At 45.3% G+C, this 27,389-nt stretch overlaps 1 protein-coding gene across 2 annotated transcripts in view; it reads right to left on the bottom strand.

Annotated features, from left to right (window-relative positions):
* Positions 1-27,389, bottom strand: part of igf1ra (insulin-like growth factor 1a receptor) — a 127,620-nt gene that overhangs the window by 22,032 nt on the left and 78,199 nt on the right. For both annotated transcript variants that reach the window (XM_014124119.2, XM_014124120.2), the window contains exons 3-10: positions 15,316-15,622; positions 13,590-13,726; positions 12,937-13,081; positions 11,991-12,199; positions 11,718-11,844; positions 11,383-11,618; positions 10,998-11,165; positions 10,534-10,741 (exon numbers count right to left, since the gene is read on the bottom strand). In XM_014124119.2, the coding sequence (XP_013979594.1) occupies positions 10,534-10,741; positions 10,998-11,165; positions 11,383-11,618; positions 11,718-11,844; positions 11,991-12,199; positions 12,937-13,081; positions 13,590-13,726; positions 15,316-15,622 (1,537 nt within the window). The remainder of the gene's footprint in view (positions 1-10,533; positions 10,742-10,997; positions 11,166-11,382; positions 11,619-11,717; positions 11,845-11,990; positions 12,200-12,936; positions 13,082-13,589; positions 13,727-15,315; positions 15,623-27,389) is intronic.

Genomic DNA, 27,389 nt, shown 5'->3' with positions numbered 1-27,389 from the left:
ACAATTAGTAACAATAGTGGTCTTGTTTTATTGTTTATTTTCTGAGTTGGACATATTGTTTTAATACTGTGAAAGATCGCATCACAGAGAAGGAAAGGGCATCATAACACTACATGAATGCATGAGCTTGGCCCAGCAGGTGATTAAGGGCAATCTGTACCAAGCAGGCTGGAGTCAGGACTAGGTCTGTGGCGGTCACGAAATTTCATCAGCCGATGATTCTCAAGCAAATAACTGTCGGTCTCACTGTAATTGACCGTTAATGAACATAAACACGTTTAGCATCTCCTGGCTTCCACACACAGCCTACAGCCACTGATGCAGACCTTTGGAACATCTACATTTTAAAAAGTCCAATAAATCCATGTAATATAGCCTACACCTTAACAATAAATCCATGTAATATAGCCTAGACCTTAACAATAAATCCATGTAATATAGCCTACACCTTAACAATAAATCCATGTAATATAGCCTAGACCTTAACAATAAATCCATGTAATATAGCCTAGACCTTAACAATAAATCCATGTAATATAGCCTAGACCTTAACAATAAATCCATGTAATATAGCCTAGACCTTAACAATAAATCCATTTATCATTTTAGACAGGTCTAAAGAAACATTATATGAATAAAATGTAGTCTATTTCAGAAGAACAGAATAGTTGTCCTTCTGTTAAGTCCTGATGTGACTATGCCATATGGCTGTGGGTGTCACGTCCTGGCCAGCAGATGGAGCTGGTGTAGTAGTTTGGGGGTCAGGACGTGGCAGTCTGGTGTGTGTCTTGTGACTCCTGATCAGGAACAGCTGGGAATCGTTGTTCCTGATTGGGAGTCACATATGTAGGAGTTGTTTGTCACTGGGGTTTATGGGTAATTATTTCTTGTTTAGTGTGTTTGCGCCTGACAGGACTGTTGGCTGTCAGTTTCCTTGTTTTGTTTGTTATAGTGTTCTTTCTAATTAAATTGAAAGATGAATACTAACTCCGCTGCATTTTGGTCCATTCCTGAAGACAGCCGTTACAGTGGGCTACACTAGTTCATTTAGCAGACAAGATTTGCTTAGAATTCCATGGCATTATTTTATATTATTTTATAGTATGAAGAATACAATTGAACAAAGCTGAATAAAATAGAAAGGATATTTTCTCCAAATGATTTGAGGGAGTGCGCACACGCGACTATTCTGTGTTGAGCTGTTAACATAGAAATAGGTACTCCTATATGCTTCATTTATTAATGTAACTTTAGTTGTTCTACAAACGTTGTGCTATATGTTCTGATTTTTAATACATTCTAAGGCTGCATGATGAGACTCTAATGATGATTTGAAAAAAGTCGCTTGAAAGGTATGAGCTCTGCTTAGTTTTTTGCGCAGGCTGTACACACTTCGTCAGTCTCTCATTCACAATTTGAGAAGCACTCGATAATGCCTCGAATTTCCAGGCGGAATCACCCTTGTGTGGCCATAATGCACCCTAAAAAAAAATCCATGACTTTTGCAGCCCTTCTCCCTAAATGCTGCCTGCTCCAAAACACCTCTCATCTCACTCACATGGTTCTCCATCACGTGATCAGGTCTTTCTCACAGGCTACAAGTGAAGACCGACACATCGGGGACGCAACTGCGCATATCCTTATCCAATTCCGAGGTGCATATTAAAGATATTGGAAGAACTGTCCACATTTACTTTTCGTCAGCCAACATGAGTAGGCCTAACGAAGAGCAAAAGCACTAGCCTACAGTATGTCAATCTACTAACCCCATAGTACAAAAGTCGACCTATTCTATTCTGTGCGAGAAATAAATATTCCAAACATAGTCTGGGACACGTGTGGGATGCAATGGATCCTTAAAATGTTGATAAATTATTAGGCCATTTCGTCACATTATGCACAGCTGTCACGTCCTGACCAGCAGATGGAGCTGTTGTTGTAGTTTTGGGGTCAGGACGTGGCAGTCTTGTGTGTGTGATTGTTCTGTGTTGGTCTTGTGACTCCTGATCAGGAACAGCTGGGGATCGTTGTTCCTGATTGGGAGTCATATATGTAGGAGTATGTTTGTCACTTGGTTTTGTGGGTAGTTGTTTTTGCACTGCGTGTTGTGTGCCTGCAAAACTGTTCCTGTCTTAGATATTGTTTGAATTTGTTAAGTGGATGCTCTACTCCTTTATTTTAATTAAAGATGAGTATTCACATACCTGCTGCGCCTTGGTCCATTTTTACAGAAGACAGCCGTTACAGAACTACCCACCACCAAAGGACCAAGCAGCGGAGAAGAGGACAGAGGCAAGTGAGGGAGGAATGTTGGAGGCAGCCCCAAGAATTTTTTAGGGGGGGGCACAAGGGCTATTTGGCGGGGCGAGATTACAGCCCCAGGCCAGCTCCCCGTACCCTTGTAGGGCAGACTGGACAGGTCCCGTGCTTTGGGGTTGGGGCTGTGGTGAGGCCTGGGATTTTCAGGCCGGTAGGCAGGTACCAGCGCCCGCATGTGCCAGGGCGAAGTAAGCATCGAGCCGGAAGGGGTGATGCCAACCCTGCGCTCAAGACCGCCAGTGCGCCCTTTCGGTCCGGTGTTTCCCGCCAGACGCACTAGCATGGAGGTGCGTGTCTCCGGGCTGGCACGTCCTATACCAGCCCCACGCATCAGGAGTCTAGTGTGTCAACCCAGCCTCGCCAGTCAACAGTCACCAGAGCTGCCCGCCAGTCAACAGTCGTCAGAGCTGCCCGCCAGTCAACAGTCGTCAGAGCTGCCCGCCAGTCAACAGTCGTCAGAGCTGCCCGCCAGTCAACAGTCGTCAGAGCTGCCCGCCAGTCAACAGTCGTCAGAGCTGCCCGCCAGTCAACAGTCGTCAGAGCTGCCCGCCAGTCAACAGTCGCCAGAGAGGTCAGACTGCCCTGAACTGCCGGAGTGGCCGGACTGCCCTGAACTGCCGGAGTGGCCGGACTGCCCTGAACTGCCGGAGTGGCCGGACTGCCCTGAACTGCCGGAGTGGCCGGACTGCCCTGAACTGCCGGAGTGGCCGGACTGCCCTGAACTGCCGGAGTGGCCGGACTGCCCTGTTCTGCCGGAGTGGCCGGACTGCCCTGTTCTGCCTGAGTGGCCGGACTGCCCTGTTCTGCCAGAGTGGCCGGACTGCCCTGTTCTGCCAGAGTGGCCGGACTGCCCTGTTCTGCCAGAGTGGCCGGACTGCCCTGTTCTGCCAGAGTGGCCGGACTGCCCTGTTCTGCCAGAGTGGCCGGACTGCCCTGTTCTGCCAGAGTGGCCGGACTGCCCTGTTCTGCCAGAGTGGCCGGACTGCCCTGTTCTGCCAGAGTGGCCGGACTGCCCTGTTCTGCCAGAGTGGCCGGACTGCCCTGTTCTGCCAGAGTGGCCGGACTGCCCTGTTCTGCCAGAGTGGCCGGACTGCCCTGTTCTGCCAGAGTGGCCGGACTGCCCTGTTCTGCCAGAGTGGCCGGACTGCCCTGTTCTGCCAGAGTGGCCGGACTGCCCTGTTCTGCCAGAGTGGCCGGACTGCCCGGTTCTGCCCAGCCCGAGTGGCCCGCATGCCTTCCGGCCCAGCCCGAGTGGCCCGCATGCCTTCCGGCCCGGCCCGAGGGGCCCTCCTGCTCTCCGGCCCGAGGGGCCCTCCTGTCCTCCGGCCCGGCTCGAGGGGTCCGTCTGCCTGGCGCAGCTATCGGCTCCACCGAAGTGGGCGACGCCGAGGGTGGAGCAGGGTCCACGTCCTGCACCGGAGCCACCTCCAGGATAGGTGGGTTGGGGAGGGAGGGTGTAGCACAGTGCCGTCGTTGACGGCAGCCACCCTCCCTTCCCTCCCTTATTGTTTAGGGGTTATTGTTTATGGGTTTTGTTGGGGATTTTGTTTGTTGGTGTTTTTTTCGTTGTTAGGTGCATTCCGGGGTCTGCACCTTGAGGGGGGGGTACTGTCACGTCCTGACCAGCAGATGGAGCTGTTGTTGTAGTTTTGGGGTCAGGACGTGGCAGTCTTGTGTGTGTGATTGTTCTGTGTTGGTCTTGTGACTCCTGATCAGGAACAGCTGGGGATCGTTGTTCCTGATTGGGAGTCATGTATGTTTGTCACTTGGTTTTGTGGGTAGTTGTTTTTGCACTGCGTGTTGTGTGCCTGCAAAACTGTTCCTGTCTTAGATATTGTTTGAATTTGTTAAGTGGATGCTCTACTCCTTTATTTTAATTAAAGATGAGTATTCACATACCTGCTGCGCCTTGGTCCATTTTTACAGAAGACAGCCGTTACAACAGCAATGCGCACATGGTAGTAGGCTATAAGCTCGAATGTTCCATTAGCAGAAAACATCATTATCAAAAGTGCATGCATGTAATGCTTTTATTATAAAGGTGCATTTTTATGGTGAAAATTAGCTTCCCCAAACTTGAAACTCAGGCGCTGCTTATATATGCCAGTCAGGCTCTAGACCCCTTGTAAAGCAGATTAATGTGCTACATATTAAGAAGTTATTTGGCCACTTTAGTTGTGATGCAAACCTTATCAAAACATATTGGCCTATGGGCTAGGCTACATAAGATGTATAACTATGATTAGAAAAATTCACAAAAAAAGGCATTGTTTCTTGCCTTAAGCTGGGCATCATTCACAAGTATTAATATATAATTCACAAGTGATAGGCTAATATTGTCACCCATCAGACTATTCTTGTTTTAATCTTGTCTTTACATATACTAAATAATATATGTGAAATATGTTTTGATTTAGAATTGACCATTATCATGCACCTGTCTCAAAACGGGGGCAGGGTGAAAAATGCATGCAATCTCTGCACTTAAATAACAAATGGAGGACACTTTTCCTGTGGTTTATTTTCATGCCAGCCAGGTAGGCTATACTCCTGTTGTAAAGATAAGCAATGTGTTTAACATTTTCTTAATATTAGGAAGGTTGAGAAATAAATATAGTAGGTCTAGCCCAGGGCTGCCCAACACTCTTCCTGAAGATCTACCGCCCTGTGGGTTTTCAGTTCAACCCTAATTTAACACACCTGATTCTACTAATTAGCTGCTCAACAAGACCTTAACTAGCTGAATCAGATACGCTAAATTAGGTTTGGACTGAAAACCTACAGGACAGTAGATCTCCAGGAAGAGGGTTGGGCAGCCCTGGACTAGCCTATAGAAAGCTGATGGGATCCTCCTCTTTTTAATAGAGGCCACCATCTCTCACGCAATTACATAACCTATAGACATGTTGCGCAAAATGAGCTCATGAGCTCTTATGAAGTGTTTTATTAGATTTTCGATTACATTTGCATTGATGTCAGAGTGACTAGAGGGACAATAGAGTGTTTTTTAATGGCGCTGAAGAGGATAACTCCTGCCTGTTATATCCTGTCCGGGGGTATCATTGGATGGGGCCACAGTGTCTTCTGATCCCTCCTGTCTCAGCCTCCAGTATTTATGCTGCAGTAGTTTATGTGTCGGGGGGCTAGGGTCAGTCTGTTACATCTGGAGTATTTCTCTTGTCTTATCCGGTGTCCTGTGTGAATTTAAATATGCTCTCTCTAATTCTCTCTTTCTGTCTTTCTCTCGGAGGACCTGAGCCCTAGGACCATGCCTCAGGACTACCTGGTATGATGACTCCTTGCTGTCCCCAGTCCACCTGGCCGTGCTGCTGCTCCAGTTTCAACTGTTCTGCCTGCGGCTATGGAACCCTGACCTGTTCACCGGACGTGCTTGTTGCACCCTCGACATCTACTATGATTATTATTATTTGACCATGCTGGTCATTTATGAACATTTTAACATTTTAACATCTTGACCATGTTCTGTTATAATATCCACCCTGCACAGCCAGAAGAGGACTGGCCACCCCTCATAGCCTGGTTCCTCTCTAGGTTTCTTCCTAGGTTTTTGGCCTTTCTAGGGAGTTTTTCCTAGGGAGTTTTTCCTAGCCACCGTGCTTCTTTCACATGCTTTGCTTGCTGTTTGGGGTTTTAGGCTGGGTTTCTGTACAGCACTTTGAGATATCAGCTGATGTACGAAGGGCTATATAAAAATAAATTTGATTTGATTTTGATTTGATAACGGACATCTTACATGCTCCTAACCAATTGTGCTATTTTATTTATTTTTTGCTTTGTTTGTAACTTATTTTTTTTACTTATTTTGTACATAATGTTGCTGCTATCGTCTCTTATGACCGAAAATAACTTCTGGACATCAGAACAGCGATTACTCACCACGAACTGGAAGAAGCTTTTCCTTTAACGAGTCCGACGAGAATGATATACTGCTCTCCCGGGAACAGGCCCAAATCCCCATCATTTGCGTGAAGAAAAGACGGAGGAAAAGAGGACGCAGACTGGGCTGCCTTCTGAGAATTCGTAGGCGAGCAAGCGAGTAAACTCCCACTGCAATCCATTCTACTTGCTAACATGCAATCATTGGAAAATAAAATGTATGACCTACGATTACAATTATCCTACCAATGGGACATTAAGAACTGTAATATCTTATGTTTCACAGAGTCGTGGCTGAACGACGACATGGATAATATAGAGCTGGTGGGATTTTCCATGCATCGGCAGGACAGAGAAACTACGTCTGGTAAGACGAGGGGTGGGGGTGGGTGTCTTTGTCAATAACAGCTCGTGCGTGATGTCTAATATTAAAGAAGTCTCATGGTATTGCTTGCCTGAGGTAGAGTACCTTATGATAAGCTGTAGACCACATTATCTACCAAGAGAGCTCTATATTATTCATAGCCATCTATTTACCACCACAAACCGATGCTGGCACTAAGACCGCACTCAACCAACTCTATAAGGCCATAAGCAAACAAGAAAATGCTAACCCAGAAGCGGCGCTCCTAGTGGCCGGGGACTTTAATGCAGGGAAACTTCAATCAGTTTCACCAAATTTTTACCAGCATGTCACATGTGCAACCAGAGGGAAAAAAAACTCTAGACCACCTTTACTCCACACACAGCGATGCATACAAAGCTCTCCCCCGCCCTCCATTTGGCAAATCTCACCATAATTCTATCCTCCTGATTGCTGCTTACAAGCAAAAACTAAAGCAGGAAGTACCAGTGACTCGCTCAATATGGAAGTGGTCAGATGACGTGGATGCTACACTACAGGACTGTTTTTCTAGCACAGACTGGAATATGTTCCGGGATTCATCCAATAGCATTGAGGAGTATACCACCTCAGTCAGTTATCGGCTTCATCAATAAGTGCATCGATGATGTCGTCCCCACAGTGACCGTACGTACAAATTCCAACCAGAAGCCATGGATTACAGGCAACATCCGCATCGAGCTAAAGGCTAGAGCTGCCGCTTTCAAGGAGCGGGACACTAATCCAGACGCTTATAAGAAATCCCGCTATGCCCTCAGACGAACTATCAAACAAGCAAAGCGTCAATACAGGATTACAATTAAATCCTACTACACCGGCTCTGACGCTCGCGGATGTGGCAGGGCTTGAAAACTATTATGGACTACAAAGGGAAAGCAATTCGCAAGCTGCCCAGTGACACGAGCCTACCAGATGAGCTAAATGCCTTTTATGTTCGCTTCGAGACAAGCAACACTGAAGCATGCACGAGAGCACCAGCTGTTCTGGATGACTGTGTGATAATGCTCTCAGTAGCCGATGTGAACAAGACCTTTAAACAGGTCAACATTCACAAAGCCGCGGGGCCAAATGGATTACCAGGACATCTACTCAAAGCATGCGCGGACCAACCCGGCAAGTGTCTTCACTAACATTTTCAACCCCTCCCTGACTGATCTGTAATACCTACATATTTCAAGCAGACCACCATAGTCCCTGTGCCCAAGGAAGTGAAGGTAACCTGCCTAAATGATTACCGCCCCATAGCACTCACGTCGGTAGCCATGAAGTGCTTTGAAAGGCTGGTCATGGCTTATATCAACAGCATCCTCCCGGATACCCTAGACCCACTCCAATTCGTATACCGCCCCAACAGATCCACAGATGATGCAATCTCAATCACACTCCACACTGCCCTTGCCCACCTGGACAAAAGGAACACCTATATGGCAATGCTGTTCATTGACTACAAATCAGCGTTCAAGACCATAGTGCCCACGAAGCTCATCACTAAGCTAAGGACCCTGGGACTAAACACCACCCTCTGCAACTGGATCCTGGACTTGATGACGGGCCGCCCCCAGGTGGTAAGAGTAGGCAACAAAGCATCTGCCTCGCTGATCCTCAACACTCAGGCCCCTCAGGGGTGTGTACTTAGTCCCCTCCTGTACTCCCTGTTCACCCACGACTGCGTGACCAAACACAACTCCAACACCATCATTAAGTTTGCTGATGACACAACAGTGGTAGGCCTGATCACTGACAACGATGAGACAGCCTATAGGGAGGAGGTCAGAGAACTGGCAGTGTGGTGCCAGGGCAACAACTTCTCCCTTAATGTGAGCAAGACAAAGGAGCTGATCGTGGACTACAGGAAAAGGTGGGTCGAACAGGCCCCCATTAACATCAACGGGGCTGTAGTGGAGCGGGTCGCAAGTTTCAAGTTCCTTGGTGTCAACATCACCAATGAACTATCATGGTCCAAACACACCAAGACAGTTGTGAAGAGGAGACTGAAAAGATTTGGCATGGGTCCCCAGATCCTCAAAAAGTTCTACAGCTGCACCATCGAGAGCATCCTGATGAGTTGCATTACCGCCTGGTATGGCAACTGCTCGGAATCTGACCGTAAGGTGCTACAGAGAGTAGTGCGTACGGCCCAGTACATCACTGGGGTCAAGCTTCCTGCAATCCAAAACCTATACAATAGGCGGTGTCAGAGGTAAACCCATAAAATTTTCAGAGACTCCAGTCACCCAAGTAATAGACTGTTTGCTCTGCTACCGCACGGCAAGCGGTACCAGAGCCCCAAAACTAGGACCAAAAGGCTCATCAACAGCTTCAATCCCCAAGCCATAAGACTGCTGAACAATTAATCAAATGGCCACCGGACTATTACATTGACCCCCCCCCCATTTGTTTTGTACACTGCTGCTACTCGCTGTCTATTATCTATGCATAGTCACTTCACCCCTACCTTCATGTACAAATGACCTCAACCAACCTGTACCCCCGCACACTGACTCGGTACCGGTACCCCCTGTATATAGACTCGTTATTGTTATGCTATTGTGTTACTTTTTATTATTTTGTATTTTTTACTTTAGTTTATTTGGTAAATATTTTCTTAACTCTTCTTTAACTGCACTGTTGGTTAAGGGCTTGTAGGTAAGCATTTCATGGTAAGGTCTATACTTGTTGTATTCGGCACGTGTGACAAATAAAGTTCGATTTGATTTGAGTACCAGGCAGTTGATAAGTTTGGTAGGCTACTAATGACCATCAGCAGCATCAGAGCTTGGAGAAGCCTAATTACTGTGACTAAACGGTCACATGCCTTCATGACTCGTGACCTCCGGTGTGGCGGTAATACGGTCACCGCAACAGCCCTAGTCAGGACAAAGTATAAGCACTGGGATTTATCAAGCACCAGAGGCTTCACTCTGGGAGTTAACTAGGGGACTACAATTTGTTTTCCATTCCATTTGTTTTGAGATGAACTGGTACTAATTCAGTGAATACTCAAAACTGTACCCTGAATACACAAACACAGTACTGCTCATGCACTCATTTACCTCAGACACACACAGTCTGATCTGCCATCTGGTATGGGGAAACAAGTGGCCTGAGTTTACCCTGAAAAAGGCTCAATTTCAAAACGCAATCAGTCTCTCAGTGTGAGTGAGTACATCTGTGTGTCTGTGTGTGTATGACAAAGAGTGAGTGTGTGTGTGGGAATGGGTTGGAGTCTTTAAACTGTAAAGCATCCGTAGCCACGAGCAAGGTAAAATGATAACACAACACAGATGTCAGTCCCCATTCTGGCAAACAAAAGGCTAACGGGCTTATAGTGTGCAGCCAGCCCAGCGAGCAGAGCGCAGGCCCTTCAGACTCATTAATCAGATCCCTCTCCCCGGGTTTGTTTGTGCTGCCTAAATTACAGCCTGCTAGGCCTTAATATCCTGCCGCCGCTGTCGTCATGGTGATGGAATCCACAAGTGCCGTAAGCAGGCCTTTGATCCCTGCACCCGTGTCTCTCTCTCTCTCTGTCAGGGTCCTCTGACACAGTTCCAGCCCTACTCCCTCCCTACTACTCCCCTCTGCTCCCCTCCCTCCCTCCCTCCCTCCCTCCCTCCCTCCCTCCCTCCCTCCCTCCCTCCCTCTAAACCCTGATGATGTTTAGATCCTGTCAGTCCCAGTCCCAGGGCTGGGTAATTACAACACCACTGTGTCCTGACCCTGGATCTCTCTCTGGGCTATTAAAGAAAACAGGACCCAGATTGTGAGCTCAGCTCTTTGATAATCATCTACAAAGCCTCAGAAGGGTTTGGTCCAAAAGCTGTTAACAATGGGGAAGTTTTTAGGTAGAGTTTTACTATCTTACTGTTGTGTGATCTCTCTCCATAGAGGGAGGCTGCCTGCTGTCTGGCACCTACCTGGGGGTGAAGATGGAGTTGTGCAGGAAGTTCTCAAAGACTTTGCGGTAGGAGGCGTCGTCTATCTCTGCCTTCAGGTCCTCCTTGGTCTTGGGGCAGGGGCAGCAAGGGCCCTTATCCCCCCCAGAAAGGTCAGACTTGGTGGGCTTGGTGTCCTCCTCCATGTCTGCCAACCCCGTGGCTGATATCCTGATGGGGATCTTCAGCTCTGTTGTACAGTGGGAGGGGAACGGGACCCGTTAGTGAATTACATTCCCCAAAGAAAGCACAAACAGAAGGGGAATAAGGTACACCACCTTATTCCCCTTCTGTTTGTGCTTTCTTTGTACAGGGGATCTGAATACAAGGTTAGAACAGATACAGTACTTGTATTGGAGAATCAGTGCAAAAATCTATTCTATCGATTCCATAATGTACACAGATAAAAATACGGGTTGGTTAAGAAGAGGGGTTGGAATGCTGACCTTTGGAGCAGTAGTTGTGTTGGTACAGCTCCCTGTCTTCAGCTTGCTGCTGCCAGCGGACCAGGTAAAAAGTGAGATTGCCGTTAGGGTTGAGGGGAGGGGACCATTTCACCACCAGCTTTGAGGACGAGTTGGCATACGCACGGGCATCCATTGGCATAGACGGCTCTGTGACAAAAACACACAAATGTTGAAATGTTGTGATGGTGTTTACTATACAGTTTAAAATGTGTCGTTTTCATGAAGTGTTAAATAAGGGGGATACATTTGATGAAGTTCTGATAAGAAGTCTTTCAGTTTATCTTAGTTGGGTGAAAACTTATCCATGGCTGAGGTGACCTGCTGCTGTTTACAGAAGCTGTACTGTAGCCTAGTACTGTCTTACCTGAGGGTCTGGTACGTATGTAGACCACATCACTCTTGGCTCCCGGGATGTGTTTGTCCTCCACGACAAGGGTGATGGCCTTGACAAAGATGGCGTACTGGGTCCAGGGCTTCAGTGGGGACAGCAGCACACCAGGGTCTATCTCTTTGTCCTGAGGCAGGTCCACGTCAACCATGTTCCAACTGTTGGAGCCACACCCATCCTGGCCATCAAACTCTGTGATGTTCTGGTGCGGTCTGGAATGCATGAAAAACACCACCTTCGGTAAATGTGAAGTATAAAGGCTATATAGTAAAATAGTGTAATATCTGTGTGTGCTATATGCGAGCACTCACGCCTCCTTGTAGTAGACAATGAAGCTGATGAGGTCTCTGTAGTCTGGTGGTCTGTAGCGCTCCCAGGTCAGCTTGATCCGGTTACTCACCGTGCTGTTGGACTTGAACTTCAGGATGTGGCTCTCACCTATAAACACAAACCACATCTTAGATATCCCCCTTACAGGAAACTCAATAGTGATATGATAAAATACTACATTGTATTAATTCAAGTACTGAATGAGCATAGAAAGTTAAAGTTATCCCACTCCATATGTCCAGTGGTGTACTCACAGCTGGCTCTGTCCCCATTGTTGCGGAAATCGTCCTCCTCAAACTTCTCAGTGATGTCCGTCTTCTCCCACATCTTGTGTATCTCAGACATGCAGAGTTTGGGGTTGAAGCGGAAGGACAACCTCCCAGCCCTGATGGTCAGGTTGTGTTGGGTCCAGTCCCACAGGTACTGCAGGCGCTGGTTGTCGATGGCAGAGAAAGCATACATCCTGATAAGGAGACAACAGACAGGTGTTAACTTCCTCATACACCTAGTAGCTGTGCTGTGGGCATAAATAGGGCCAAACCACTTTTCAATCCATTGATTTACTTTAAACACACAATAGAGCACTGAGGATAAAGTTGTCAAAATGTTGTGGAGTGGTAGGCTTAGTTTTCCATCTGGTGGATGTGTAAAGGGAAGTAGATCGGGTGTCATTGTGTGGTTGTGTCTGTCTAACACTGAGCCGTACAGACAGAGAGGGCCAGAGATGAAACAGAGCGACTCAGAGCCTCTCAGCTCCATGGAACACCTCGGAAACACTCCTCCTGCTGTAACTCTAGCCTGGGAGGGATGACAACAAGAGGCCTGAGAGGCTTTCCCACCACCCTCCTGGTCATCTCCAGAAACACACTCCCTATCTCTATCTCACCAGCCCTCTGACAAGGGCTGGTGATGTCATGCTACAGCCAGAATAGGCTGGGAGACCTGAGAGTTTCTGTTCAGATAGATAGCTCATCTACCTTCTCATTACATCACAAGGAGAGGTGCCATGTTGTCTTATGGTGGTTTTGTGTGAATTCCTCACTGAAAATGTTATGGCTGGAACCTTACTTACCCTAGCCACATATAAAAATCATTCACAAGGCTTTCAAAACCGTGTGGGATACATCTAACATGAGATAAAGGCTGACACTTCCCCTAGTCCCCAGACACGGCTCGGACTCAGACAGTGGCCTGCCGTACCCTTCCATGAGCTCCTCCCCGTTAATGTAGCGCAGGCTCTTGAGGAAGGAGAGCGAGCCTAGCGTGTGGGAGTGGCGGATCCTCACATAGCCTGTCACTGTCTGGATCAGCCCCATGAAGCTCTCCAGCTCTGAGGCGATGTTATCTGGAGAGAGGAGAAGGGAAAGTTAGCAAACACATACTCAGACACAACAGTCAGCATGTGAGAACCCCAGTTCTGAACACATCAAATCCCACAGGCAACTGTACTGAACACATCAAATCCCACAGGAAACTGTACTGAACACATCAAATCCCACAGGGAACTGTACTGAACACATCAAATCCCACAGGAAACTGTACTGAACACATCAAATCCCACAGGAAACTGTACTGAACACATCAAATCCCACAGGAAACTGTACTGAACACATCAAATCCCACAGGCAACTGTACTGTCTAAAGATAAGCTGTAAGTCACCTTGTAAACTGAGCAAATACATAGCATAATAGCAAAATGTGATAATTGGTTTGGGGCACAGTGCAGGCAGCTGATGTAATGTTGACTCTGAGGCCCACACTAGCTCTCCCAGCGCCCCCCGTGCTCCCTTCCCGGTCTCTGGGGAGAGACAGACTGAGTGGTCCTGGTTACTGGTACTGGTACTGGTACTCACTGCCACGGCGGATGTTGATGTGCAGGTTGCCTTTGATGACTGTGCAGCCCATTAGAGACTGAGCAGCATCCACCGAGTCGATGGTCTTGGAGTCACAGATCTTATCACACAGGCCATCACAGGCACTGCAGAACATACTGTGATTGAGGAAGAGAGAGAAGAGGGAAAACAGTCAAGGAATGTCCTTAACCAAATAAATCTACAAAATTACAATTTCCAAGAAACCAGATTAAGATGCCTCACCCTAACTCAACCAAAATTTCAAAAAATGTGTCTAATGTTTGCTATGAAATAGAAGGTCACTTTCTTTATGAACTGTGTAATCTTTTATGGGTGCTTAATTGAACCCTTGGTTTTGTGAGAGTGACTCACTAAATGGCCCTAAAGACAAAGACTGATATGTCCACAAATATATGGCAACAACGACTCAACATGGAATGTTTGGAGAATGAAAATCTAAATATGGAGACAAGTTACCCTGAGTCACAAACAAAGACATTCTCTTATTCAAACAGGGGAAATGTCAAATGGGGTAAATGTCCCGAGTTGCAGTGCTGCTGTGAGGAATCCCTCCTGAATGCCTTCAAGCAACATTCATAAAGTATTTTTTGTATCTTAATGCACCAATGGATGAGTCTTGTATACCGGGCACTGAGGTCAGCATCTTTCTCTGATTCTGAATTACATGGAATGTCCACAAGCTTCAATCATTCATGACCTAACATGACTTTCTGCCTGAAGCATATTTAGCTCTGAAGCTTCTCTTTAAGAATGGAATCTCTGAGAGGACCAGGTGTGGAAGGGTTTCACATACAGTCTCTGAGAGGCCCAGGTGGGGAAGGGTTTCACATATAATCTCTGAGAGGACCAGGTGGGGAAGAGTTTCACATAGAATCTCTGAGAGGACCAGGTGTGGAAGAGTTTCACATAGAATCTCTGAGAGGCCCGGAGTGGAAGGGTTTCACATAGAATCTCTGAGATGACCAGGTGTGGAAAGGTTTCACATAGAATCTCTGAGAGAACAAGGTGTGGAAGGGTTTCACATATAATCTCTGAGAGGACCAGGTGTGGAAGGGTTTCACATAGAATCTCTGAGAGAACCAGGTGTGGAAGGGTTTCACATAGAATCTCTGAGAGGACCAGGTGTGGAAGGGTTTCACATAGAATCTCTGAGAGGACCAGGTGTGGAAGGGTTTCACATAGAATCTCTGAGAGGACCAGGTGGGGAAGGGTTTCACATAGAATCTCTGAGAGGACCAGGTGTGGAAGGGTTTCACATAGAATCTCTGAGAGGACCAGGTGTGGAAGGGTTTCACATAGAATCTCTGAGAGGACCAGGTGTGGAAGGGTTTCACATAGAATCTCTGAGAGGACCAGGTGTGGAAGGGTTTCACATAGAATCTCTGAGAGGACCAGGTGTGGAAGGGTTTCACATAGAATCTCTGAGAGGACCAGGTGTGGAAGGGTTTCACATAGAATCTCTGAGAGGACCAGGTGGGGAAGGGTTTCACAGAGGTGAATTATTCAGAAGACCTCTGCATGCAAATTCATAAAGCAAAAAAACAAACACAGGGCCAGAGACACCCCACAACCAATATGTCAGAGGACTGTATACAGTAACAATAGTGCTGTATATAATAGTATAGATTACCCATAACAGGACCATGATTGATCCTGGAGAGCCCTTTAGAGCCTATGAGGTGAAGTGTGCTCTCTGCTCTTTTACCTATTGCTCTCATTGCGTGTAAAGCCTGATGGACACTCAGGCATGCACTCTCCTTCGTGAATGACAAAGTCAAAGTCGCTGGGCAGGTGCACGCGGGCACACAGGTCCATGGTGATGCAGCGCCAGCCCTCGAACTTGTAAGTGTCTGGGGGGCAGTCCTGCACACAGCGGCCCTCGTGGTAGTAGTGCAGGCAGGCTGCGCAGGCCATGTCGTCGTCCGGCTCCGTACAGCTTCCCAGGCACTGGGCATGGCAACATTCACCACTGTCCGTACATGCCCTCCGCTCACACTTCTTCTCTGGGCACACTGGGCGAAACACAGAGAGAAACAGGTTAGTGAGATGACATGACAGGGTCAGAGTAAACAGTCACCATATTACAATAGGTCTTGATAACAGGGTTCGAGTAAACAGTCACCATATTACAATAGGTCTGGATGACAGGGTCAGAGTAAACAGTCACCATATTACAATAGGTCTGGATGACAAGGTCAGAGTAAACAGTCACCATTTTACTATATGTCTGGATGACAAGGTCAGAGAGAAAACACACTAATGCAGCTAACAGATAAAGCACAGCTCACTGTTTAAGCTCATATACAGTCTCGAAATACAATAAATTAAAAGGCTTTTAGACTGGAATACATTTATGAGCTTCTTCCCCTGGAGAGGAAAAACGGTTAAATGGGTTAACTATTATTAGACCTATATCAAGTGTTCTGAGGACAGGAGTGAGGATAGGTGACATGACGAGACTCAGATTAAGCTGGACGGTGTGTGTGTGTGTGTGTGTGTGTGTGTGCGTGTGTGTGTGTGTGCGTGCGTTTACGCACTATGTGTGCGTTCCTAGCCTGTTCTGTGCTCGTTGGAGGTCGAGGAGAGGCAAGCTTTAGGATTAGTGGGCTGTAAAATGGTAATCGCTGAGCAGAGCTGGGGAGCTGTAGAGCCCTGTCAGAGAGGAAGTGGTGTGCCGTCAGGGCGTCGAATGTTTGCGCAGGGCCCCACGCTGCTCTATGCCAGCCTTGTTAGTAAACTGCAGAGCTGGACCCACTACAGATACATATTATTGCTGTTTGGGACTATTAAGGGAATTTGAGGGAGGGGAAAGAGAGAGTGGAGAGAAATAGAGGTTGTCTCGCCAGTAGTTGGAGCTCCATTGACTCCAGGAGCAGTGGAGAGCTCCAGGACGAGGTCCCGCTGAGAAGAACCTACGGACGTACAGTACAGTGCACCCCCACCAGATTACAGTGCATCCCTTTATTCAAGTATGTTCTTTATTAAGGGACTTGCCACCCAAGTCAAGAGAAAAAGACTCCAAAGAAAACCCTCATCTTATGCATCATAGGCTATACAATCCCAGACAGCTAGACAGAGACAGAGCTGTCTGATTTTCAGTCAATTGCTTGAGAAACAACATTGATGTATTTCATTGGTTTACCAATATTGTGCCTTAACTAGGGACAAAAATGACACCACTTACAGAGCTCAGAACTCCTATCCAAACTACCAGAGCAGCTTCCAAGACAGATGAACTTCCTTCAAGACCGTGAGAAAATCAACAGTAAAATTATTATGTGGAGAACACTGGCATGTTTCAAATTAAGCTTTTAGCGACATGAATAACAGAATAGTCAGTGTTTACTGAGGATAGCAAAAGGACTGAACCGCACAACAATGTGGTATGAATAACAAAGCATTCTCTCTGGTTGAGACAGACACTGACTTTGGTTACAATAGTAGGAAAGACAGGCTCCAAACAGTCCATTGGATTTGCTGCCCTATCAACTCTACAACTACAAGACTTTAAATCCGCCTGTAATCAGCTCTGAATATCCGCCCAGGTATTAGGCCTGTGCTGTAAGATGTTTAGACCTAAGTGGTATTAACCCATAGTTAGTACTGCTTATTATAATCCTTATGTGCTATTTGCTGATGTCTCCGGCAAGAGAAGAGGAGGAGAGAAGACTCACTAGTTCCAATGTGTTAAAGGTCATCTGAGTTTGGTCAGAAAAGGGAAAATGACTTTTTCAGGGGCCCAAGGGATGCATGAGGGAAAGTGAGGCAGCATATCCCCATGGTAACTCATGCACAATGATAGGAGCTCTAATCTGGAGGCCAAGGGAAGTCTACTACACAGAGGCAAGTATGGGTGTGGGCCAAAGTGAATTGACGTGCAGGAGCCCTTGGTGACCCAGTGCTTTTTGCAAAGGATTGTCCCCTGTGTGAAGAGGATCTAGCTAGTAAAATACCAACTCCAACTGAGAAGGCCAACGGCGAGCAACACGACGACACTCCTGGTTCCTTAGCAACGGCCTCCTGGGGCCAAGCGCTGCAGGATGGACGGGCACAGCCAAACACACATACACGTCTCCATCATTCTGTCTGTTCAGGCCTATACATGCCACAGCACTAATGAGGAAAACCACCCATTGTGTGTTAATTGGGGTAATTAATCTGCATAATCTGCATTAGGTGTATACTGGGTGTGATGCAGAGCGAGAAAGAATATGAGAAAAATAAAGAGAGAGAGAGTGTATAGTAGGGGTGTTTTTTTCGAGAGACAAGTTTGTTTGCTTGTATAAGATGTGTCTGGTGTCAGAAGATCAGCGGTGCTTGTGAATCAGGGGAGAGAAGGAGTGGGGCTAAACTAATCTCAACATGAATATTTCATGCTGTTTTACCAAACATCTGTGTAAGTTAAGGAGAACGTGACAATGCACTACAGCAATTCTGCAGTGCAAACACATCATACTCCCACAGAAGAAACTAGCCTAGCACTTATCTTCCTAACAAGGGAGTACACTCTTTCATCATTCCCACTCTTAACCATTTCTCAAATAGTTGAGATTCTTTCTCACATTGGTCAAATCACAAGCTGAACATATAAGAGGTTACTCAAACATTCCATCAGAGTTTGGTAATCAACAGAAAAACTGAAAAAATGTAATGAACAAAAAATGCTAACATTTTCAGCTATTTCGTTAAAACAACACAGGCATGATCCTTTTTAATTCTTCTGATACCTTTAGCCAACACTTCGGCTAATCACTCCATTTATTACCATCCAGAATGTGATCATTTGTTTATTACTGATCAGCTCCTCACCTTTAGCACACAGGAGTGAATGAGGGAAAACCTTTTCTAAACCCTATCACAGGATAGACACAGTGGAATGAGTATGGGTGGCAAATGAGAACTACACTTCCTTAAATAGCCAAATGGTCCTTTTATGAGCTATATATAGATACACCATTCCTCGTTCCAATTCCAACTCTCTAACCAGGCTCTGGCTCAATGCTCCATAAATACCCAGCCATTCTGGACCTACTCCATGAAGAGAAATGCTTTTCCTTTAACTAGCCTATCCAATGCCAACACATATTAGTCATTGATCTCGGAGTTGATTCCCATATTTTCATGATGGAGGTGAACAGAGAGAGAAAGAAAAGCAGAGAGGAGGAAAAAAACAGGAAGCCATTCATTTCTTGGAACTCTGCCAAAAGGGGGCAGCCCAGGCAAACTCAAAGGGGCCTCGCTGGGAGAGGTTCCGCATCATTTAAACAGATTCCTCAATGAAGAGAAATTCCAAACATGCATACCTTCCGCTGGAAGGAAGAGGGGGGAGCTGCTGCCTAACAATCCATATAAGTCAAGCCCATTTCCCTGTGTGACCAAACAACCCGTGGTATCAAGGATACAATCCTGTATTTATAGATGCTCCAAGTGCAGCCAGCCTATTTCCACGCTGCTCGCTCTACACACAGCTATGCATGGCATTGTGGGTTTCCACTGCTTCAGAGGAAAGGGAAGAGACCACCAGACTACCTAACAAGGAAGGGGCTCCACGCAGGACTGGTCAGAGAGTATGTCTCATCAATTTAGGAGTTAGTTAGGCCCAATAGTGCTTATCAGGAAGGAGTGCTCTATATTGCACAATATTGGATCTATAGGAGATGAATCACAATTTACATGTATATCACTGAATTGAGGCTAAAATGTAAATAGATACAGTATAAAAAGTGCACTTTCAGTTATCCTTCATTAATAATTAAAGAGTTCATTACGATACTGGAACACTGGGCTTAGATAATATTAGCTGTAAATTGTTGTTGTGCCCAGTCATGTGTGACCGTCAGTAGAGAGAGCTGACAACACACTCCTGCTGCAGTGAACCAGAGGGTTGGGGAGTGGGTGTAGGGGTTTTGTACCATACTCTTATCCCTGCACAATCTCTCCCTCCCCTCTCCCAGTGAAAACTGTCAGGTCAGACGCCATAGACACTGCAGCTGCCCAGCCTGCCCCCGCTGCATGCTGCAAAATCACTGCAACGTGAGGAGCAGCACGGTCCATCTCCTCTGTAGTAAACAACACAATGAACACAGAGAGAGAGACAGAGAGTGGGCTCACCGCAGAGACATCCACACATTCCTGTACCCTCCAAGTAATAAAAGGAGAATGAACGAAGAGCTACAGTAAAATCAGTGCAATAACACACTGGAAAACCTAGATGCTGTATAAAAGCCCATTGACCCACTTGGATGTTTTTCCTGTCATATGTTGCTGCCTGTGGTCTGAAGTCACTGGAGGAGCCTATGTAAAGTATCCCCAGAGTGTTCTGGGCAGCTCAGTAATCAAGGAGCAGAATGTTAACCCCTTTATCCTCTGAACCAGCACAATAACAAACTTCAAGAGACTAGACTCAAATACAGGCTATAATAAACCCTGGATATCCTCTAGTTCTGTAGTAGAGGGATGAGAATGCTCATCTTGCTGCAGGAATGCGACTGCAGGGCCGGGATGCAGATAAGTGGTCTGAGAGGTTTGGCTGACAAGCAGCATCTGCATCAGAGAGAGAGAGTCAGATCCATGCATCGAGAGGGCTCGCTGGCGGGGGACATGTAATCATGGGGAGCTGTTGCGATCTTGGGTTTAGTAGCCTATGGGAACTTGATGTGACCCACCATCTGGCCGACGGCTCCCTCCCCCCTCTCCAGGGTTGGGGAGTAATGGACATGTAAGGGATTACAAAAAATGGTAACTGTAATCCGTTGTTACCAGCAAAAAATATTGTAATCAGATTACTGATACTTCTGAAAAACTAGACGCTTACTTAGAGGATTACATTTAACTTCAGAAAGGACATTTGCGGGAAAAAAATGATTGACACTTCTCTGTATTCTCAATGACATTCAAATCAGCATTGAAAAAAGGCACAAGTTTAAGTTTGTTCCACCTGAGCGAGTCTGACCAGAGACCACTATTCCACCTGAGCTAGTCTGACCAGAGACCACTATGATGACACACAAAATGTGTTTGATGGATCGCGGGAAAAGAGCAGGAATAGGCTTTTGTAGTCTACAGTCCAAGCTATGTCTTCCAATGGTGCGACTGCTGTCGGCATCCAAAGATTATCCAAATTGAATAAACGCTTGGAGGTAAAGATGACAGCAGTGGTGTAGTCTACGGTGATACGGATATCACTTATTATTGATATCTACAGTACCAGTCAAAAGTTTGGACACACCTACTCATTCCAGGGATTTTCTTTATTTTTACTATTTTCTACATTGTAGAATAATAGTGAAGACATTAAAACTATGAAATAACACATATGGAATCATGTACTAACCAAAAATGTGTTAAACATATATATTTAATATTTTTGATTCTTCAAAGTAGTCACCCTATGCCTTGATGACAGCTTTGCACACTCTTGGCATTCTCTCAACCAGCTTCATGAGGTAGTCTCCTGGAATGCATTTCAATTAACAGGTGTGCCTTGTAAAAAGTTAATTTGTGGAATTTCTTTCCTTCTTAACCTGTTAGGGCTAGGGGGCAGTATTGACACGGCCGGATAAAAAACGTACCCGATTTAATCTAGTTACTACTCCTGCCCAGTAACTAGAATATGCATATAATTATTGGCTTTGGATAGAAAACACCCTAAAGTTTCTAAAACTGTCTGAATGGTGTCTGTGAGTATAACAGAACTCATATGGCAGGCCAAAACCTGAGAAGATTCCATGGAGGAAGTGGCCTGTCTGACAAGTTGTTGTTCATCTTGGCTTTTTTTATTGAAGACTGAGGATCTTTGCTATAATGTGACACTTCCTACGGCTCCCATAGGCTCTCAGAGCCCGGGAAAAAGCAGAATGATATCGAGGCAGCCTCTGGCTGAAACACATTTTCGCGTTTGGCAAGTGGCCGATCAGAGTACTATGGGCTTAGGCGCGTGCCCGAGTCAACCCCATGCTTTATTTTCTTTCGTCTGTTTACCTAAACGCAGATTCCCGGTCGGAATATTATCGCTTTTTTACGAGAAAAATGGCATAAAAATTGATTTTAAACAGCGGTTGACATGCTTCGAAGTACGGTAATGGAATATTTAGAATTTTTTTGTCACGAAATGCGCCATGCTCGTCACCCTTATTTACCCTTTCGGATAGTGTCTTGAACGCACGAACAAAACGCCGCTATTTGGATATAACAATGGATTATTTGAGACCAAACCAAAATTTGTTATTGAAGTAGAAGTCCTGGGAGTGCATTCTGACGAAGAACAGCAAAGGTAATAACATTTTTTGTATAGTAAATCTGACTTTGGTGAGTGCTAAACTTGCTGGGTGTCTAAATAGCTAGCCCTGTGATGCCGGGCTATCTACTGAGAATATTGCAAAATGTGCTTTCACCGAAAAGCTATTTTAAAATCGGACATATCGAGTGCATAGAGGAGTTCTGTATCTATAATTCTTAAAATAATTGTTATGTTTTTTGTGAACGTTTATCGTGAGTAATTTAGTAAATTCCCCGGCAGTGTTCGGTGGGAATGCTAGTCACATGCTAGTCACATGCTAATGTAAAAAGCTGATTTTTGATATAAATATGAACTTGATTGAACTAAACATGCATGTATTGTATAACATAATGTCCTAGGGTTGTCATCTGATGAAGATCATCAAAGGTTAGTGCTGCATTTAGCTGTGGTTTGGGTTTATGTGACATTATATGCTAGCTTGAAAAATGGGTGTCTGATTATTTCTGGCTGGGTACTCTGCTGACATAATCTAATGTTTTGCTTTCGTTGTAAAGCCTTTTTGAAATCGGACAGTGTGGTTAGATTAACGAGAGTCTTGTCTTTAAAATGATGTAAAATAGTCATATGTTTGAAAAATTGAAGTAATAGGATTTTTAAGGTATTTGAATAACGCGCCACGGGATTACACTGGCTGTTGAGTAGGTGGGACGCTTGCCCATAGAGGTTAATGAGTTTGAGCCAAACAGTTGTGTTGTGCCAAGGTAGGGGTGGTATACAGAAGATAACCCTATTTAGTAAAAGACCAAGTCCATATTATGGCAAGAATAAGAAAAGAGAAACGACAGTCCATTATTACTTTAAGACATGAATGTCAGTCAATCCGGAAAATTTCAAGAACTTTGAAAGTTTCTTCAAGTGCAGTCGCAAAAACCATCAAGCTCTGTCACGTTTTCCCCCGCTCCCCCTCAAATGGTGCTCGACGTCGCCAGTTGTCTTATTATTACGCACACCTGCCACAATCGTTAAGCTCACCTGCACCTCATGACACTCACCTGGACTCCATCACCTTCCTGATTACCTCCCCTATATCTGTCACTATCCTTGGTTCTTTCCTCGGGTGTTACTGTTTGTGTTCCTGTTTTCATGTCTGTACGCTACCCGTGTTTCTTGTTTTGTTCCATGTTTGTTTGTTTATTAAATTCACTCCCTGTATCTGCTTTCCTGATTATTTGTGTACACGTTACAGAATAACGCCTCACCAAAGGGAAGCAACAGGAATGTTTTTTTTTTTTCTGGTCACGTTGGGTCCAAGTGCGGCTGCTGAAGCAACCAGGGATGCCTCAGCTGGCTCGTCAGGCTTCCATGCCTCAGCTGTCTCGACAGGTTCTCAAGTTTCAGCTGAGCTGTAGAGCCAGGTTCTCAAGCCTCAGTTTGCTCGACAGGCTCCTGCGCCTCAGCCGGCTCGTAAGGCTCCCACGCCTCAGCCGGCTCGTCTGGCTCCCGCGCATTAGCCGGCTTGTCAGAAGGCTCGTCAAGGTCCCGCGCCTTAGCCGGCTTGTCAGAGTCCCGTGCCTCAGCCGGCTGTACAGGTTTCCGTGCCTCAGCAGAAGCCACCGGCCCACTCGTGGTCCTCGGGACTGTCCCTCTGGTCGGCATCATCCAGCGGCTGGAGCCGCGCGTCAGTGGGGTACTGTCACGTTTACTCCCGCTCCCCCTCTCTAGCGCTTGACGTCGCCAGTTGTCTTATTATTACGCACACCTGCCAGCCACAATCGTTAAGCGCACCTGCGCCACATGACACTCACCTGGACTCCATCACCTTCCTGATTACCTCCCCTATATCTGTCACTCCCCTTGGTGCTTTCCTCAAGCATCATTGTTTCTGTTCCTGTGTTTCATGTCTGAACGGTACCCCTGTTTCTTGTTTTGTTCCATGTGAGTTTATTTATTAACCTCTACAGGATCGGTGTTGAGCTAACGTAGGCTAATGTGATTAGCATGAGGTTGTAAGAAACCAAAATAAATCCCGGGACATAGACATATCTGATATGAGCAGAAAGCTTACATTTTTGTTAATCTAACTGCACTGTCCAATTTACAGTAGCTATTACAATGAACGAATACCATGCTATTGTTTGAGTAGAGTTCACAATTCACAATGAACTTGAAAATGTATGAATAAACCAATTAGGCACATTTGGGCATACAACATTTTGAATAGATATGCAATAGTTCATTGGATCAGTCTAAAATATTGCACATACACTCCTGCCATCTAGTGGCCAAAGTCTAAATTGTGCCTGGGCTAGAATAATTAATTAAGGCCTTTGAAAGATGATGGTACAAAAGACAGTATTATCTTTCACCAGATCTAATGTGTTATATTCTCCTACATTAATTTCACATTTACACAAACTTCAAAGTTTCCATTCAAATGGTATCAAGAATATGCATATCCTTGCTTCAGGTCCTGAGCAACAGGCTGTTAGATTTGGGTATGTCATTTTGGGCGAAAATTGAAAAAAAGGGCGGATCCTTTTAAATTCACTCCCTGTACCTGCTTCCTGATTATTAGCATACACATTACAAGCGCTATGATGAAACTGCCACTCATGAAGACCTCCACAGGAAAGGACGACCCAGAGTTACCTCTGCTGCAGAGGAAAAGATCATTAGAGTTACCAAGCCTCAGATTGCAGCCCAAATAAATGCTTCACAGAGTTCAAGTAACAGACACATCTCACATCTGAACATTAACTGTTCAGAGGAAAATCAGGCCTTCATTGTCAAATTGCTGCAAAGAAACCACTACTAAAGGACACCAACAAGAAGAAGAGACTTGCTTGGGCAAGAAACACAAGCAATGGACATTAGACTGGTTGAAATCTGTCCTTTGGTCTGATGAGTCCAAATTTGAGATTTTTGGTTCCAACCGCCGTGTCTTTGTGAGACACAGAGCAGGTGAACGGATGATCTCTGCATGTGTGGTTCTCACCGTGACGCATGGAGGAGGAGGTGTGATGGTGCTTTGCTGGTGACACTGTCAGTGATTTATTTAAAATTCAAGGCACACTTAACCAGCATGGCCACCACAGCATTCTGCAGCGATACGCCATCCCATCTGGTTTGCACTTAATGGGACTATCATTTGTTTTCAACAGGGAAATGACCCAAAACACACCTCCAGGGTGTGTAAGCGATATTTGACCAATAAGGAGCAGGATGGAGTTCTGCATCAGATGACCTGGCGTCCACAATCACCCGACCTCAACCTAATTGAGATGGCTTGGGATGAGTTGGACAGCAGAGTGAAGGAAAAGTCCCAGAACAACAGCAAAGGACCTTGTGAAGATGCTGGAGGAAACAAGTACAAAAGTATCTATATTCACAGTAAAACAAGTCTTATATCGACATAACCTGAAAGGCCGCTCAGCAAGGAAGAAGCCACTGCTCCAAAACAGCCATAAAAAAGCCAGACTAAGGTTTGCAACTGCAAATGGCGACAAAGATCGTACTTTTTGGAGAAATGTCCTCTGGTCTGATGAAACAAAAATAGAACTGTTTGGCCATAATGACCATCGTTATGTTTGGAGGAAAAAGGGGGACGCTTGTAAGCCGAAGAACACCCTCCCAATCGTGAAGCACGGGGGTTGCAGCATCATGTTGTGCTTTGCTGCTAGAGGGACAAGCGCACTTCACAAAATAGATGGCATCATGAGGAGGGGAAATTATGTGGATATATTGAAGCAACATCTCAAGACATCAGTCAGGAAGTTAAAGCTTGGTCGCAAATGGGTCTTCCAAATGGACAATGACCTCAAGCATACTTCCAAAGTTGTGGCAAAAAAGCTTAAGGACAACAAAGTCAAGGTATTGGAGTGGCCATCACAAAGCCCTGACCTCAATCCTATACAAAATTTGTGGGCAGAACTGAAAAAATGTGTGCGATCAAGGAGGCCTGACTCAGTTACACCAGCTCTGTCAGGAGGAATGAGCCAAAATTCACCCAATTTATTGTGGGAAGCTTGTGGAAGGCTACCCGAAACGTTTGACCCAAATTAAACAATTTAAAGGCAATGCTACCAAATAGTAATTGAGTGCATGTAAACTTCTGACCCACTGGGAATGTGATGAAAGAAATAAAAGCTGAAATAAATAATTCTCTCTACTATTATTCTGACATTTCACATTCTTAAAATAAAGTGGTGATCCTAACTGACGTAAAACAGGGAATTTTTACTAGGATTAAATGTCAGGAATTGTGAAAAACTGAGTTTAAATGTATTTGGCTAAGGTGTATGTAAACTTCTGACTTCAACTGTGTGTGTATATATATATCATTCCGGACTCTGACATTGCTCAGATATTTAGAAATGTTTTATTTCCATTTTTTGGATTATGTATGTATTGCTAGGTATTACTGCACTGTTGGAGCTAGAAACATAAGCATTTTACTGAACCTGTTGGAGCTAGAAACACAAGCATTTTACTGAACCTGCGGTAACATCTGCAAATCTGTGTACACGACCAATACACTTTGATTTGATTTTCACTTTTGTAATATCTATGCTTTTCAAGGCCAGAAATAAAAACAATAAATATAATCCTATAGTAATAACAAAAATAGCAGTTATTAAATAAAAATAACACCTAATATTATACACATTGGATTATTATTATTAAACGCATTCTTATAATCCTAGATATCCAATTTGCCAGTGTTATGCGACGTGTGCAACAGAGTTGGGAAATGATTCATGATTTACTGGGGAGGAGTTTGAGGGGGTGTAACTGGGAGAGATTTCTTGTGGACTAATAACAGACGTGCAGGGGCGGCTCTGGATGATTGGCATGTTATTGAGTCTGGAGTAGAGACGGTAAACAATTCTTCTCTGGTGAGGGGAGTGGGAAGGGGAGCTGTAACCATGGTGATTAAACATGCCCTTTTCAGCATACAGTGACTATACCTTCAGGAAAAACATGAAAAGATGTTGTTTGATAAGATACAATACAATTTCACTCTCAAAACTCAAAAGTCCCCTTTGTTGTAGAAGATGTTATTTTGCCTTCGCTGGAACAAAACCTGCATGTTTTAGGGGCCAAAAACGTTGAGAAAAGAGTATCAAAGGAGTATGCTCATTATCTTATCACAACCATGATCTTTGAACGGTAGTTAAATGTCATCTTGTATGTCATCTGACCTGGAAACAAGCCTACATCTGTGGCAAATCAATGTACCATATGTTCGATTAGATTGTTATCTCCTTCCTTGCTCTATTAACATGAACCCATTAACAGTTCAAGTAATCTGCATGTATCCATTTATTGCAATTTCCAGCCTATACACCAAGACCATCTATGAAGATTGAAACTAGTGAGCTCAATGCTGACCCCAGCAGTCAGGTAAAGTAGCCACTCATTTTGTAAACAGTGTCAAAGCTCTCCATCTCAAGATTACCAGCAGAGCCAAGAGCAGTAGCAGCAGTCTGCAGCCGTCTGGACCAACCGCCTCCACAGGCCTGTGTAGCTCCTGCAGCCTG

Source organism: Salmo salar, chromosome ssa10 (genome assembly GCF_905237065.1).
Source record: "Salmo salar chromosome ssa10, Ssal_v3.1, whole genome shotgun sequence".
In the NCBI taxonomy this organism is placed as follows: domain Eukaryota; kingdom Metazoa; phylum Chordata; class Actinopteri; order Salmoniformes; family Salmonidae; genus Salmo; species Salmo salar.
The sequence above is the reverse complement of the archived record's forward strand: the minus strand, read 5'-3'. Positions and strand labels throughout refer to the sequence as shown.